This window comes from Podarcis gaigeae, assembly GCF_964106915.1.
Source record: "Podarcis gaigeae genome assembly, chromosome: 5".
Classification (NCBI taxonomy): domain Eukaryota; kingdom Metazoa; phylum Chordata; class Lepidosauria; order Squamata; family Lacertidae; genus Podarcis; species Podarcis gaigeae.
In genome coordinates, this window is record NC_139681.1 from 36,418,242 (window position 1) to 36,434,451 (window position 16,210).

A 16,210-nucleotide genomic window follows, 5' to 3' on the forward strand; every position below is an offset into this window, starting at 1 on the left:
AGGGCGGTTCACAGGATAAAAATCACAAAATAAAAAAACAAAATACATAAAATAAAAACAATTTCCTCCACACTTTGTATTATTTAAAATATGCTCTGCTTGGTTCAGCCAAGTGGATACTCATGCTGTATGTAATCTACAATTCTTCAGAACTTTCTAACTTCAAGGACTTTGTACCTCTAGGTTTCATTTAGCGTATTTTTCGCTCTATAAGACGCACCAGACCACAAGACGCACCTGGTTTTTGGAGGAGGAAAACAAGGGAAAAAAAATATTCTGAATCTCAGAAGCCAGAACAGCAAGAGGGATCACTGCACAGTGAAAGCAGCAATCCCTCTTGCTGTTCTGGCATCTGGGATAGCTGCGCAGCCTGCGTTCGCTCCATAAGACGCACGCACATCTCCCCTAACTTTTTAGGAGGGGAAAAGTGAGTCTTATAGAGCAAAAAATATGGTAATTTGAAACTAGAAAGGAACAGGAGTGAATTAAAGCACGCACACAAAGCAATCATATGAAGGCCACCTTAAAAGTAAGAACAAGCCAATTAGGGTGGCATATCACCACCCTAAAGGATTGTGGAATTACACCCACAAACGTTTACCAAATCCTTGGTATGTCTCATTAAGTAACATAGGTCTGAGTTTGGGTGTGTAATAGTATCCAAGACACTGCATTCTCAGCATATAGCATCACCATAATTGTTCACAGAGCATAGGCAGATAAATTCCCTTCAAAGCTACTGCAGCATTCAGTTGCGATTCAGACACTGTTGGGAGAGGAGAAGGTAAGCAATACCCTTCAATTTGATTTTGGTGGTGTAATTTCCCCCCGTGTTGCAACAACTTTTTTTTAAAGCCTGTGTTTAAGTATAGCCAGCATTTTGAGTAGAGCTCTGTATTAATGTACTGTACAACTGAATAATAGTTATACCTGTACTATCCTATAAATTGAACATTAAGAATATAATATATTCTCAGCTAGATCAGGCCAAAGGACCAGAGGTGGGGAATCTATGACCCTTCACATGTTGCTGGTCTCTGCCTCTCCTAGTCCCTGGCCAGCCAGGTTGAGGCTGATGGGAGTTGGAGTCTAACAACATCTGGAGGGTTGCACAGGTTTCCCACCCCTGACGTTAGTTCTCATAAGATAATAAGCTAAACATGAACAGGTTTTTGAAGGACTCTCTAATTTGATTCAAGAACTTACTTTTTGAGAGCTGTGGAATCTGCATTGAACTGGAAAGTCCATAGTTCAAACGTCACCTCCATCATAGATGGCTTTAGGTGTCTTTAGGTCATCTCTCAGCATCAGGCTTTTGTAATAATAATAATGATGATGATGATGATGATGATGATGTAATAATACTAAGATGCTTCACAGGTTGTTCATTGAAATAATACACTTGAAGACTGGGGAGGGCAGGGGAATGAAAGGTTGTCACAGAGAAGAGGGAATGAATCCAGAGAGCAGGATTAGATCTATGGTCTTAAATTGAATGAGGATTATATCCTAGTTACCCCTTCTTTAGGAGGGGATTATATCCTCTCCTAAAGAAGGATTATATCCTCATTACCCCTTCTTTTTGATTCATGTGGGTACAAATAATACTGCCACACATAGCCTGCAACACATAGAAGGGACTATGAGACACGGGACAGGGAGCTGAAGAGACATGGGGCACAGGTAGTCTTTTCATCACTCCTTCCTGTTAAAAGTCATGGCCCAAGAAGAGAGAAGAAAATACAGAGGCAAGCCACTGGCTGTGCAGGTGGTGTTGTCAGGAAGGATTTGGCTTCTTGGATCATGGTCTCAGCTTCCTTTAGGTAGGACTTCTGGTGAGAGATGGGCTGGACCTCACAGCAGTTGACAAGAATGTGTTTGCCAAGAGTCTTGAGAATCTGATCAGGAGAGCTTTAAATAGATCTTGAGGGGGAGGGAAAAAACAATATGAACAACAAAAGAGCACCTGGTACTGGAGATAATAGCTTCACTAATACACAAGAAACTGAGGTGGTGCTCCAGAAACCTGCTAAAGGGCAAGAAACTTCAAGAAGAAAGCAGCTTCAAGGAACAACTCATGGTTTCAGTTGTCTCTACACAAATGCACATGGGAAACAAACAAGATGAACTGGAGCTTTTAATACAGGATGGCAAATACGACCTGGTGGGCATAACTGAAACCTGGTGGGATGAGACTCATGGAATGTAGGAATTAAGGGGTACAACCTGTTCAAAAGGAATAGACCAGATAGGAAGGGGGGGGGGGAGGAGCAGCATTGTATATAAAGGATGTGTGCACTTGTGAAGAAATCTATGGCCTGGAGCATGAAAAGCAGATTGAGAGTATATGGGGGGAAATTGTAGGAGAGAGAAACAACAGTGACCTTACTGTGGGTGTCTGCCAGAGGCCACCAAGACTTGGGTGATGCCTTACTAGAGCAGATTACCAAACATTCAAAAAGGAGAGAAATAGTAATCATGGGGGACTTCCCTGATATCTGTTGGGACTCAAACTCTGCCAAGAGTGTAAGGTCTGACAAATTCCTCCATTGCCTCACTGACAATTTCATTTCTCAGAAGGTGGAAGAACAAAGAAGGGGATCATCTATCTTGGACCTGGTCATCACCAATAGGGAGGAACTGATTGATGTAGTGGAGTGCTTGGAAACTTGGGAGGAAGTGATCATGTTCTCCTGGGTTTCATGATATAGAGGCAAGGGAAAACTGAGTGTAGTCAAGAAACGCACTCTGGACTTTAAGAAGGCCAATTTCGAAAAGCTGAAGGAGCTACTGGGTGTGATCCCATGGTCAGAAATACTCAATGAGAAGGGAGTCCAAGAAGGATGGGGTTTCTAAAAGGAGAAATATTGAAGGCCCAAATACAGACAATACCAACAAGAAAGAAAAGTGGGAGGCATCTAAAGAAATGGGTGTGGCTGCATAAGGAGCTTACAGATGAGCTGAGTGTTAAGAAGGGCATGTATAAGAAATGGAAGAAAGGGGAAATCACAAAGGAGGAGTATACACAAGTAGCCAACTGTTGCAGAGGGAAAGTAAGGCTGGATAAAGCTCAGAATGAGCTCAGGCTTGCAAAAGAGGTTAAAACTAGCAATGAAAAAGTTTATTCAGCCATGTCCAATGTAAGAGGAAGAACAAGCAAGTAGTAGGTCTTCTGCATGGGGAACATAGAGAAATACTATTGGGTGACAGAGAAAAGGTGGAACTACTCAACACCTACTTTGCTTCTGTCTTCACCCAAAAGGAAAGAGATGCCCAACCTGATGATAACAGAATAAATGATCTAAGGAGGGAGCTGCAGCCCAAGATAGGAAGAGTGGTAGTAAGGGAACACCTAGCTACTTTAAATGAATTCAAATCCCCAGGGCCTGATGAACTGCATCCAAGGGTACTAAAGGAGCTTGCAGATGTAATTTCAGAGCCTCTGTCTATTATCTTTGAGAATTCTTGGAGAACAGGTGAGGTCCCTACAGACTGGAGGTGGGCAAATGTCCCCATCTTCAAAAAGGGGAACAAGGAAGATCCAGGTAACTACCCACCAGTGAGCTTGACATCGATATCAGGGAAGATCCTAGAACAGATAATTTAATGGTTGCTGTGAGCATTTAGAAAAGGCTGTTGTGATTACTTAGACCCAGCATGGGTTTCTCAAAAATAAATCATGTCAGGCCAATCTGATTTCTTTTTCGGATGGAATTACAAAATTGGCAGATCAAGGAAATGCTGTGGACATAGTGTATCTTGATTTCAGTAAGGCTATTGACGAAGTCCGCATAATATTCCTGTGAGGAAGCTGATAAAATGTGGGTTGAATGAGGTAACTGTTAGGTGGATTTGTAGCTGGTTGACTGACTGAACTCAACAAGTACTCATTAATGGTTCCTTGCCATCCTGAAAAAAAGTGACAAGTGGGTGCCACAGGGTTTTGTCCTGGGCCCATTGTTGTTCAACGTCTTTATAAATGACTTGGATGAAGGAATTGAGGGGATGCTTATCAAATTTGCAGATGACACCAAACTGGGAGGGGTAGCTAATGCCGCAGAAGACAAAATCGGAATTCAAAATGACCTTAACAGACTGGTGAAGTGAAGACAACACTGAGCTAGGTGGACTGATAGGAACATAAAGCAGTCTTCTATGTTCCTAAATTACAGGAATCATAGAATTGTAGAGTTGTAGAGTTGGAAGGGACCCAGAGGATCACCTAGTCCTTGGGTCTCCAGCTCTTTTTGGACTACAACTCCCATCATTCCTAGCTAGCAGGACCAGTGGTCAGGGATGATGGGAACTGTAGTCCAAAAACTGCCAGTGACCCAAGTATAAGAAACCCTAATTTGGTCAAACCCCCTGCAATGCAGGACCAAGCAGCTGTCGCATATGAGGACCAAACCTGCAACCTTTGTGTTATTGGCACACATAAGATCAACACAAATGGCATACACAAGAAGAACACGTTTTACTAAAATCTACAGCCAGGCAATTATCCCTGGAGTCATCTGGCAAATTAGGGAGATGCAGCTGTATATTTTAAAAAAGCTATAATTGAAAGCTATTTATTCTGGCATGTAAACAATATGTAAATTACAATTATCTTAATAACCACTGTGGTGCATGATGCCAATTAATCCTGGTGATGCATGAGAACATCTAGTTGTACAGCCTTCTCTTGTAAGGCAGAGATTAGTCTCACATCCAGGGAGTGCCAACCTTCTAGGTTCTTTACCCAAGAGCATCTACTAGATTCCTCCTATTGAATGATTCACTTCATAAGCAGAAAAACGTACATCTTTATATCCTCATAACACCTCACCATCCGGCCCCAGCTGTTTAAAATGAAGTAAGATCACACTATCACCCTTGGAGCTTCAGTGGAAGCAAACCTTATTCAACCAGGCACTGATGTAAGAGCCTGCCATATATTGCTCTCTGGTCTGGGTGAGGGAAGTAGAAGGATCCTAGTCCTCACCGCACTTAGAGGGGGCCTCAGCTTTCAGAGGGAAGGAAACACAGAGATGGTCAGATACTGTATCCCTCAGTGTTATGCAATTTACTGAAATGCAATTTACAGGGCTACTATGTTAAGTTGCACAAAGCCTGGAGCCTAACAAAAAAGGTTTGCTTCAGTTTGCTAACCAAACTGGCTCCTTATTTTTGAAAGCTTTTATAAGAAGAAAATTTTAAATCCCAGCAGACAGGCATAGACAAATCTGGTTCAGATTGGGGAGCTGCCTCCAGAAGCTCAGAGTCAGAGGCAGTAAGTAACAAATTTATTTTGCCTTATCTGTCCGAAGCACCTCAAGAATGCCACCTCCAGCAAAAACAGATATTTCCCCCCCAGTTATCAGGAAGCTGCTTCCCACAGAATACAGCATGCTTTCCCTTACTTCAGAGATAACCATACCTCTTCCTCATGGGGCAGATCTGTTTTCATTTTTTCCTCACAAACCATCCATCTCAGTTATTCAAACTTTTAGAAGACAGAAACATCATTTCTTCCGTGCACAGCACCACCCGAACTAAAATTGCACTCCCTGCCCTCAACCTTTATAAAAACATTTTCAAAAAGACTTCCCATCTTTGTTAAGGAGTTTGAAACAACAGATATTGTTTTACACAGGTCAGCGATGTGGCTGTTTGTGGCAGTGGTGTGCTTAATGCAACAGACAACAGTGTCAGAAGAATTCCTCAGGAAACGGCACTTGAATCCTCAAGAATTTATGACCATTGTGAGTTGCTTGTTCAGATGCATTTGGAAACAACAGGCTATTGCTAGGACAAAATAATTTGTACACATTTCTTTTAACAGATATTCCAAAGCATTTGCTTTTCATAGAAGGATTTTCAGGCCTCCCTGAGTTACCCCAAAGAGGGCTAGATGGATTATAATGGATGAATTTGCTTTTGTTCATTAAAGCCAGCAGGGGAGGAAGGCAGGATCCAGAACTTTTTTCTCTTCTCCTCAGCACCATTGTTCCTAAAATTCCTTGCAGCACATCTAGACTTAGAAAAAAAGGTCTCGATTTGCTGAGAATTTCTTTGTTCTTGCAGAATGAAATAATCCAATATTGGGGATACCCCAGTGAAGAGTATGAAATCCTGACAGAGGATGGCTATTACTTACAAATAAACAGAATTCCTTATGGAATGCACAGTTCTGGGAAGACAGGTAATTTTGGAATATAACTGATGTTTTTATAACATTTTTTTTTTAAGGAAGAGAAGGGCTTAGAACTTTTCATCCTCTGCTCCCCAGTCCACACCACCAACGGGCAGGTACTCACATGCCAGGCAGGGGCAGGTTGCAGAGGGCACATGACAGGGATCTCTGCGTAGGGTGCCTGGTTTGCATTCCCTCAGACTGTGTGCCAGGCAATGGCCCCCTGCCCCCCCGTGCTACGCCACTGAGGAAGAGTATTGGCAGGATTCCACATAGCCCAGAGGAAACAAATGTGTGCGTATAAATGCTCAGGATGAGCTAATTCAGTTTAATGAATTCAGTTTAATGAATGAAAAGATTTTGAATTAAATTCAAAAAAATCTTTGAATTACACCTGACAGTTGTTGCTAAAATTGCTGGGTGAGCTGAATGCAAATTAACTTCATAGGGGGTTCAAGTTCATTCTTCTACATGTGTTTTTATACTTTAGACTCTTTAGGCTCTTACGTTTAAAGTTCATATGGTTGAAGAAAATAAGTCACACCCCACTGTGTGTGTTTTGATGTTTTCTTAGTCTTCTTTACTATATGTTATATGTCAGCACAGCAGCTTATAATATTCTGAAAGCTGAGGAAAATTTCAAGGTAATGTGAATTGAACTCTGAACTGAATATGAACCAAACTAGTTCATTTTATAAGTGGACAAATGCGAATTGGAACTAGTTCCTTTCTGGTCATGTTCAACCTGAACTAGAATTAGTTTCTTTTCTAAAAAGACTTTCAAAGCTCTGATATCTATTTGATGTTGTGTAAAAATGAAGTGTTTGGATTAAGCTTTTGTGTGCAGAAGTGGTGAATTAATTGTAGAAATGGGGTACAATCTTCTGCCCAATTTTTCCTATCTGAGCAGATCTAATCACCTTTGTTTTTCACTACCTTGTCATGATGAGGTGGCATGGACTAAATGATTTATTTATGCCATTGAGCCAGGCCCTGCTCAAGACATGTCGCTGCTTGATGTGAAGCCCAAGAGCCCTCTCCAATCCATTCCACGTAAAGAAGCCATCCAGACAAGTCCAGGGATAGCATTCTCCATTCATTTTAGGATAACAGGGTTGGGAGCAGCAGGGCAAGTCAGATGGCAATTATGCCACTCTGTCCTCACTCTGCCTATCAGTAGGGCCAGCCCTGTATGGAATCTTGCCATAGGAAAGCAGCTACTGATTTTCAGCAATGGAGCTGAAGAATTTTCTGCTTTCTCATCTGATCTTTACTGCCTTTGTATTGGCTATGATTTGTATTATGTTGCCTTTGTATTGGCTATGATTTCCAGGAAACATTTGTTCATACAGTGGTACCTCGCAAGACGAAATTAATTCGTTTTTCCATCTTGCGAATTTTTCATCTTGCGGTTTCATCTATTAACGGTTTTAAGAAAAAGGAAACAAACTTGCAAGACGTTTTCGTCTTGCGATGCAAGCCCATAGGGAAATTCGTCTTGTGAAGCAACTCAAAAAACGAAAAACTCTTTCGTCTTGCGAGTTTTTCGTCTTACGAGGCATTAGTCTTGCGAGGTACCACTGTATTTTTTAATAGAGCCATGGGTCATCACCTAATTACAAGTAATTATCTCTGTCCTATATATAATTGTGTTTTTCCTGGACTAGATGAAAGCATCACAAAGAGCAATGTTGGTGAAGTGAACACAAATAAGCCATAAGGTAGATTGCCCATTTTGTTTCTGTTTCCCCCCAGGTCCTAGGCCAGTTGTTTTACTGGTACATGGTGTTTTGCTTGAAAGTAGGTGCTGGCTTGCAAATCTTCCCAACAATAGCCTCGGATTCTTCCTAGCAGATGCTGGTTATGATGTTTGGATGATAAATGCTAGAGGGACCAGCTGGTCTAGAAGACACAAGACTCTGTCAATTGACCAAGAAGAATTCTGGGATTTCAGGTATAAAGAGACAACTTGTAACTTGGATAATTGAGACAATGGTAGTACAGTGGTGCCTCGCAAGACGAAATTAATTCGTTCCGTGAGTTGTTTCGTTTTGCGATTTTTTTCGGCTTGCGAAGCACGAATGCACCCTGGTACTGTATTACTGTATGAACATTATTACAGTACTCCTTTTATAATGGGATAGCGGGCAAAGCACAAAGCGGGTCGCTCCCCAGCAGGAGGAGTTTCCACAGCCTGGAGGATCTGTTGCCAGGAAGAGGCAAAGACACCCCCTCCCACCTCCCCATGAAAACAGCCCCCTTCCTCTGTCGCCAAGCCTTGCCGCATCTTCGCTCCGTCAAACCGCGTCCCACATCAAAGCCCCAGCCCGCTCCTCTCCCTCTCTCTCCACGAGCTGCCAAAGGAAGTTCGAGCCCAGGAACTGAGGGCAGACGCACGAAGCGCCCGGCGCGGACTCTCCCTTGCTCCCTCCGTTACCTTGCGCCACACCGCCGGGCTCCCCACAGTCTCGGCAGCTGCTCCCGGCTTCTTCCCACCCCCACAAAGGCGCCTTCGTGGCAGCCCAAGCGCAGTGGATGCCTCCTCCTCCTTGGTCCCCCTCCTCCTGCCTTCACGCAGTTAGGGGAAAATGGAGCAGCCACGTGGGGAGGGGGAGAGAGAGAGATAGGCAGAGGCGGCGGCGCAGAGACCCAGCCAGATCCGCTGCCTCCTCTGTGCCCTCTCCAGAAGAGGATCCCTCTGCGTCGTTCTGCTAGATCCCGCTTCTGTTGCGCCCAAGTCTGTTATTTGTTCTTTGGCTCCTTCTGCAGTCTTTCTTTCGTGTGCTTTTACGCACACGCTCTGTCTCCGGAGTCTCTCTCTCTCTCTCCCTCTCTCTCGTATCGGGTTACTCGCGATCACGCTTGGAAGAGATTTGCTCCTGCTCTTTTCTTGCCTTGCGTTCATTCGTGGAGCGAGACGCTCTCCTTCCCCAAGGCTGAAACTGGAAAAGGTAGGTCGCTCCCTCGTTCGCTCGCTGCCAGCCCAGTTCCCGCTTCAAACTTGGTACAGTACTGTATTACAGTAACGGTTTTAAGAAAAAGGAAACAAACTCGCAAGACGTTTCGTCTTGCGAAGCAAGCCCATAGGGAAATCATCTTGCGAAGTGCCTCCAAAACGGAAAACCCTTTCGTCTAGCGGGTTTTCCGTCTTGCGAGGCATTCGTCTTGCGGGGCACCACTGTAACTGCTGTCTCTGAAGTACAACTGCTAACAACGTATCTTTTTTCCTTCTGTTGTGTCAGAAGTGCTTCAATCCTGGAAAGAGTTCCCAAAGATGGGACATGGTGGATTGCGGTTCCCTTTTTTATTATTTTTAGAGCCAACATCAACATGACAAAATGCATGACTTTCTCTATATTCATGCAGACTGAATTTGTGGGGCTCTGAGATCATAATTAGGACTGTGCATTTGCTCTGGACAAATCTTAGGACCTGAACTGAATCAAGCCAATCTGGAATTGTGGATTGTGGAAATGGTGGATTGTGCAAGAAGAGGAGAAGGAGATGCAGGTGAAGGCTCTCACCTGTCATACTTCTCCCTGCCTCTGCTGATGTCATAGGAGCATGCTTGTCAGTTCACAGTTCAAAGAACTCATCTCTGCCTCTTGGCCTTCCTCATCACACCCTGCTGCTTCAGCTTTTGCATCTGGTGCTGGACGACTTTCTGCCACAGACTCTCATAGCTCACTAAGCCTTCTTACTGCTTCAGAGTCTGACACCTCCTCTTTCCTGTTGTCTCCATCTTCTCCTTCTGACCTCTTGTTGTCGTTCCACCACCACTCCCCAGGCTCTGAGCCTTCTTCCCTGGTGACCCCCCAGCTGGTTCCTCGCACCATTCCTCTGCATCAAACAAGTCCATGGAAGCTGACTACATGCTTATTTAGGGTTTTAAATCTGACTGAACATGAGGTTGGGGAGGGGGAGAGAAAGAAATGGTGAACTCCCCATTGACCCCTGAAGACTGTACTATTCTTTTGGCATGGGTGGGGGTGAGGAAACAGAGCTAGTTGGAATTTCTTACATTTCCCCCTTACAATTTATATATCACTTGATTACAATTCTCACGAAGTGGTGGCATTCTAAGTAGTTAAATGCTTTTTTAATGGCACAATCCTGTATAGGAATGGGGAATCATAGCCCAAATTACCTCATTATTTGAGGCAGAGTCAATGCATACTTCTAATAGTGTGCTTTAGTAATGAAACAGAAGGATAAGTGGAGAAAACTTCACCTGCATTTTGTATGTATGACTACTAAGCGGGTGGCACTGTGGTCTAAACCACTGAGCCTCTTGGGCCTGCTGATCAGAAGGTCAGTGGTTCGAAGTCCCACAATGGAGTGAGCTCCTGTTGCTCTGTCCCAGCTCCTGTCAACTAAGCAGTTTGAAAGCACACCAGTGCAAGGAGATAAATAGGTACGACTGCGGTGGGAAGGGAAATGGCGTTTCCATGTACTCTGGTTTCCGTCACGGTGTTCCGTTGCACCAGAAGTGGTTTAGTCATGCTGGGCACATGACCCGGAAAGCTGTCTGGGGACAAATGCCGGCTCCCTTGGTCTGAAAGCGAGATGAATGCCACAACCCCATAGTCACCTTTGACTGGACTTAATAATAATAATAATAATAATAATAATAATAATGATGATGATGATGATAATAATAATAAACTTTTATTTCTACCCCAACTTTCCCTGTTCAGAAAACCAGGCTCAGAGTGGCTAACAACAAATTTAAAACACTTAATTGATGCAACAAAAAACAGCATAAAATACAGTAACTTAACCCACCACGGGTCCTTTACCTTTACCTTAATGTCTTACAGCATCCATGAAATTGCGATATATGATATTCCAGCAACAATAAATTTTATCCTGCAGAAAACTAAGCAAGAAGGATTGTATGTTATCAGTCAGTCTCAGGGTGGGACACTTGGTAAGTAATAAGAAATGAATGGAATGTGTTTACTGCCCGAGCCCTTTTTTAAAAGGCCTTCTTACAATCAAAAATTCCCATCACTGGTATAGTTGAAACCTAAAAATTTTGATTGAAGGAACAATAAGCAAGGACTTTTGGCTCCCATATATTTGGCACAGCTGCTGAATGCTGGAATTCTTTCTCTTTGGCAGGTTTAATTACCTTTTCACTCTTACCTCAGCTCGCTCAGAAAGTCAAGCTCTTTATAACTTTTGGTCCTACCTACACACTTGTCGGCACCAGTGGACCTTCTGTGCTATTTCTCAGTCTTCCAGATGCATTAATAAGCGTAGGTATTTCTCATAGGTTTTTATAGTGTGTTAATGTGGTCTTCTAACATAATCAGTTTAGTGATATGGACAGTTCAATCTTTAAGTTTATCCATTTGTCATTATTTTGGGGGAGGTCATGCAATATCTGGTTTAATTAATCCTCACATATTAATCCTAAAGAGAATAATAATAATAATAATAATAATAATAATAATAATAATAATTTTTATTTATACCCTGCCCTCCCCAGTCAAGACTGGGCTCAGGTGGCTAAAACCAAATATAAAAACAATTGATTGAAATACAGCTTTAAAAACAAGATTAAAATACAACATTAAAACATTAAAATGCAGCCTGATTTCAGTGGAAACTCAAAAACTTTTTTTGGGATGAAAACGTCAAGTCTTCACCAAGGCTAACTATCCAGACTGGTCCTACATGGGCAAGAAAAAAGCCAGGGAAGTCCCCAAATAGGAGTTCCAACACAGAAGGAGAAAGGAGAAAAGAAAGAGGGGAAGCAATCAAATTGATTCCAAGCCAAAGGCCAGGCGGAACAACTCTGTCTTACAGGCCCTGTGGAAAGAAATCAGATCCTGCAGGGCCATGAGACAGAGCGTTCCACCAGGCTGGAGCCAGTGTTGAAAAGGCCCTGGCTCTGGTTGAAGCTAATCTGACTTCCTTAGGACCCGGTACCTCTAGGGTGTTGCTATTTATGGACCTTAAGGCCCTCTGTGGGGTATATTGGGAGAGGCGGTCCAATAGGTATGAGGGTCCTAGGCCATGAAGGGCTTTAAAGGTCAAAACCAGCACCTTAAATCTGACCCCGTACTCTACTGGGAGCCAGTGCAGCTGGAAAAGCACTGGGTGAATATGCTCCCATGACAGAGACCCCGTGAGGAGCCTCGCTACAGCATTCTGCACCCGCTGGAGTTTCTGGGACAACTTCAAGGACAGCCCCACATAGAGCGAATTACAGTAGTAAAGCCTGGAGGTGACTGTTGCATGGATCACTGTGGCCAGGTCGGGGCGGGAAAGGTAAGGGACCAACTGCTTGATGCGGCAAAGGTGAAAAAAGGTCGCCTTGGCTGTTGCTGTAACCTGTGCCTCCATGGAAACTGAGGCGCCAAGGATTATACCCAGACTCTTAACAGAAGGTAATGGCACTAATTGGGCCCCTGCAAGAGAAGGGAGTTGGTCCCTCATCCCCATGCCATCCCGACCCAGCCATAGTACCTCTGTCTTCGAAGGATTTAGTTTCAATTGGCTCCCACGAAACCATCCAGCCACAGCTTTCAAGCATCTGGTCAGTGTGTCCAGGGCCGAGTCGGTGTGGCCATCCATCAGCAGATAGAGCTGAGTGTCATCAGCATATTGGTGACAAACCAGCCCAAAGCTCCAGACAATCTGGGCAAGGGGTTCATAAAGATGTTAAAAAGCATTGGGGAGAGGATTGCATCCTGCAGCACTCCATACACCAAGGAAAGGCACGACAACATCTCCCTCCCTAGCGCCACCCTCTGTCCCCAACCAGAAATAAAGGAGCACAGCCATTTTCAGGCTATGCCCTGTATCCTCACGTCAGCGAGGCGGTGGTCCAAAGATCATGATTGACCATGTCAAAGGCTTCTGACAAATCTAAGAGAATCAGCAGTACCGACCCGCCTCAATCCAGTTTTCTACGGAGATCATCTGTTAGGGCGATCAGAGCCATCTCGGTCCCGAAACCAGGACGGAACCTGGACTGAAATGGATCTAAAGCCGATGTTTCCTCCAGAAACCTACCAAAGAATCACAAAGATCTCTGTGTTTATTTTACAGCTCATATGGGGAAAGAAAGAATTTGTCCTTTTCAGTAACAAACTGAAAAGACTGAATGCCAAGCTGTGTAGTTATCCATTGATAGACAATTTTTGCCTCCAACTTATTTTCCTTTCTGTTGGATGCAATCAAAATAACTTAAATGTGGTAAGTTGACTCTTTATTCTTCTACATATATTGACAAAAACCAGTACTCCCTTTTTTCTCTCCAACCAGCAATATATTTTGCAGAAAACCGAATTCATTTTAATAGATAAATTATAAATTAGCGATGGAATCCAAAACATGTGTATTCAGAAATTAATATGATGGAGCCCAATGGTACATGCTCCAAGATATGCATGTATGGGATTGTAGCCCTAAAGGTACAATTGACTAACCAAGTCTGTAAATGTTGCAGCTAGTATTGAGAATAATCTTTGTGGAAGAGGCCCTGGTACATTACAGAAAGAATAAGCTGTATGGTTTTTGTTGTAACTTTTATTGACGAAGTTGATAATAGATGAAAAATACAATATTTTAACTTACCTTTTAATTTTTTTTGAATGTTTATAACTTAAAAAAAAATTCCAATAAATTCACAAGAAGGCTTTCAATCAAACACTAGAAAAAACACATGCACTATTAAAATAGTATAAAAATAAAAAAGCAAATCAGCACAAAGCTCCCAACCTCTGCTGCCACATCTTTTCTGAGCTGTATGCTTTCCTATATAATTTGCCTTTCCCTTTCATCAAGGTTTATATATATTGTATTACCCTGGGCTGGATCTAGACACATCAAAGAAGGGTTTCAGTTAAACACCTTGTAAACTTTGTATGAAAAATTGGGTTGGCAAAAACGGAACTCCACAGCACCATCTGGTGTCACAGTGTTATAATGCATATAAAACACATATAAAGCACTTTTTCTTTGCCAATGTAGTTGGGTCCCAAATGCATGTGACTTTTTGCTAGTGTAATTCATCCCTTCCCCCCACTCACTGAATATTCAGAGACGATTCTAAAAAAATGTTTCCATGCCTATTATTTATCCCCTAGAGTCGAGTAGACGTGATTGCTGGAATTTTCCCTGATTTTGCTTCTGTAAAAAACTTGATCCACTTGGCCCAGGTAGGGTTTAATGCATGTTTTTCCTTTTTTCAAAATTCAGAGGTCATTTGATATTCAAATGCATGTTTAATGTGTGTGAATAAGGGTTTTCTTTTTTAATTTTCAGAAGGTGACAGGAAAGTTACAGTAAATGAAAAACAATATAGCAATAAATGGTACATGCTATATATGATATATATGCATCTACAGGTGTCAAAACTGGCAATAATAACATGCAAACGAAAGCAAAAATAAATATCCTTAAATAGGTTGCATGAAAGAAGAATGAAAGAGAAAGTTTTCCATTGCATTGTCTAAAGAGTAATTCTTAAATTCAAACATCAAGCAATTTTTTATTCATTCTGTTTGAGGTGAGAGTTAAGTTTGAATTTTCACACTGCAGTTTCTCATTACCAGGGGTTTTTTTCAGCCAGAACTCACTGAAACTGAGTTCCGGCACCCCTTTGTTGCATTCTGCCACCTCATGGGTGCGTTCTGGCTGATCTGTAATTTTCTGGTACCGTCCCCTTGCAGATGGCTGTGCAACACGGACGGCACGGCGCTTTGGGCTGCTTGGCAGAGGTGGTGGTTGGCAGGATGATTTGGGTGGTGTGGTGGAGGGCAGCGGTGAAAGTTTTTATTTTTTCCCTGCAGGGGTGCTCCGCCTAAAAATAGGAGAGCTCCAGTACCTCTTTTTCTAGAAGATAGCCCTGCTCATTACCTTTTACAATTTGGCAAGAACTGGTAATGTGAATATTGCAAATTATTCTTCCCTGTGGAATGCCCTCCCTTCAGATTTCAAGGAGATAAAGAACTACACAACTTTTAGAAGATATCTGAAGGCAGCCATGTATTGGGAAGTTTTTAATGTTTCATGTTTTATTATGTTTATATATATGCTGTAAGCTGCCCAGAGTGGCTGAGGAAACCCAGCCAGATGGGTGGGTTATAAATAATAAAATTATTTATTATGATTATGATTAAGCCAATTATATGACTAGAAATAGAAAAATATGTAGTGGACTCAAATATTTAGGGTGGATCTATGCTCATAGTTTTTAACGTTAAGGAAGGGTTAAGGAATTGGTTTTGATAACACAATACATCCTACATTTTACATTCATAATGCATTATTGCCTTGTCTTTTTTATTGCTTAATTTGTAACTGTTTTATGCTCTTTTATTGGTGAAAAACTGCTCATATGTCTCTATATAGTGTTTTACCTTTTAAAAAAAATGCATTCAAACGCTGCTCCCCTCTAATGGAATTTGAGAGGTGGTGTTCAGCTTCATTTAAATTTGAAAGGCTTACATGCACAGATAACAAAGGACTCAGAGGGACGTAGGGAGGGAGGATTAAACTGTGACACCAGAGGGTGGATCAGAGCAACCAGCACCCAGCAGCAGGGAAAGAAAAAGCATTTTGGAAAATGGTTTAGCCAGGTATTACTTACATTTAGGGGAGGGGGAAAAAAACACCATCCCAAGGTAAAAAAAAGTTTTAATTCACAAGTATGCCCTGTGTTGCTTTAGAATGACATATCTAATATTATTCTGGAAATAATGTTAAACAGGTCAGTGTAGATCCAACCTAAGAAATTACCAAGCAATTTTTTATTCATTATGTGCAAGTTATAAATATGTCACAATTAAAAATTCAAATATTCATTCCTTTTCCTCAACTTTTTTAGATTTTTAAATCAAAAGAATTCAAACGTTTTGACTATGGCAGTAAGAACAAGGCTATATACAACACGGTAATTATAAGGGTTGTGGTGATGGGGATTTGTCAGAGATTTCAATGTGTTAAAGCTGCATATTTATTTGGGACTAACTCTCATTGAACTTAGTGGGTCACCACAAAATGAAAAGAAAATGTTAA

General features: G+C 42.2%; 1 protein-coding gene across 1 annotated transcript in view; it reads left to right on the forward strand.

Annotated features, from left to right (window-relative positions):
* The first annotated feature begins 5,638 nt into the window (after positions 1–5,638).
* LOC310845555 (lipase member M-like) overlaps positions 5,639–16,210 on the forward strand; it is a 38,484-nt gene continuing 27,912 nt past the window's right edge. Inside the window, exons 1-4 of the mRNA XM_083740752.1 lie at positions 5,639–5,744; positions 6,067–6,184; positions 7,931–8,129; positions 10,996–11,105. Coding sequence (XP_083596878.1) covers positions 5,643–5,744; positions 6,067–6,184; positions 7,931–8,129; positions 10,996–11,105 — 529 coding nt within the window. The 5' untranslated portion in view covers positions 5,639–5,642. The remainder of the gene's footprint in view (positions 5,745–6,066; positions 6,185–7,930; positions 8,130–10,995; positions 11,106–16,210) is intronic.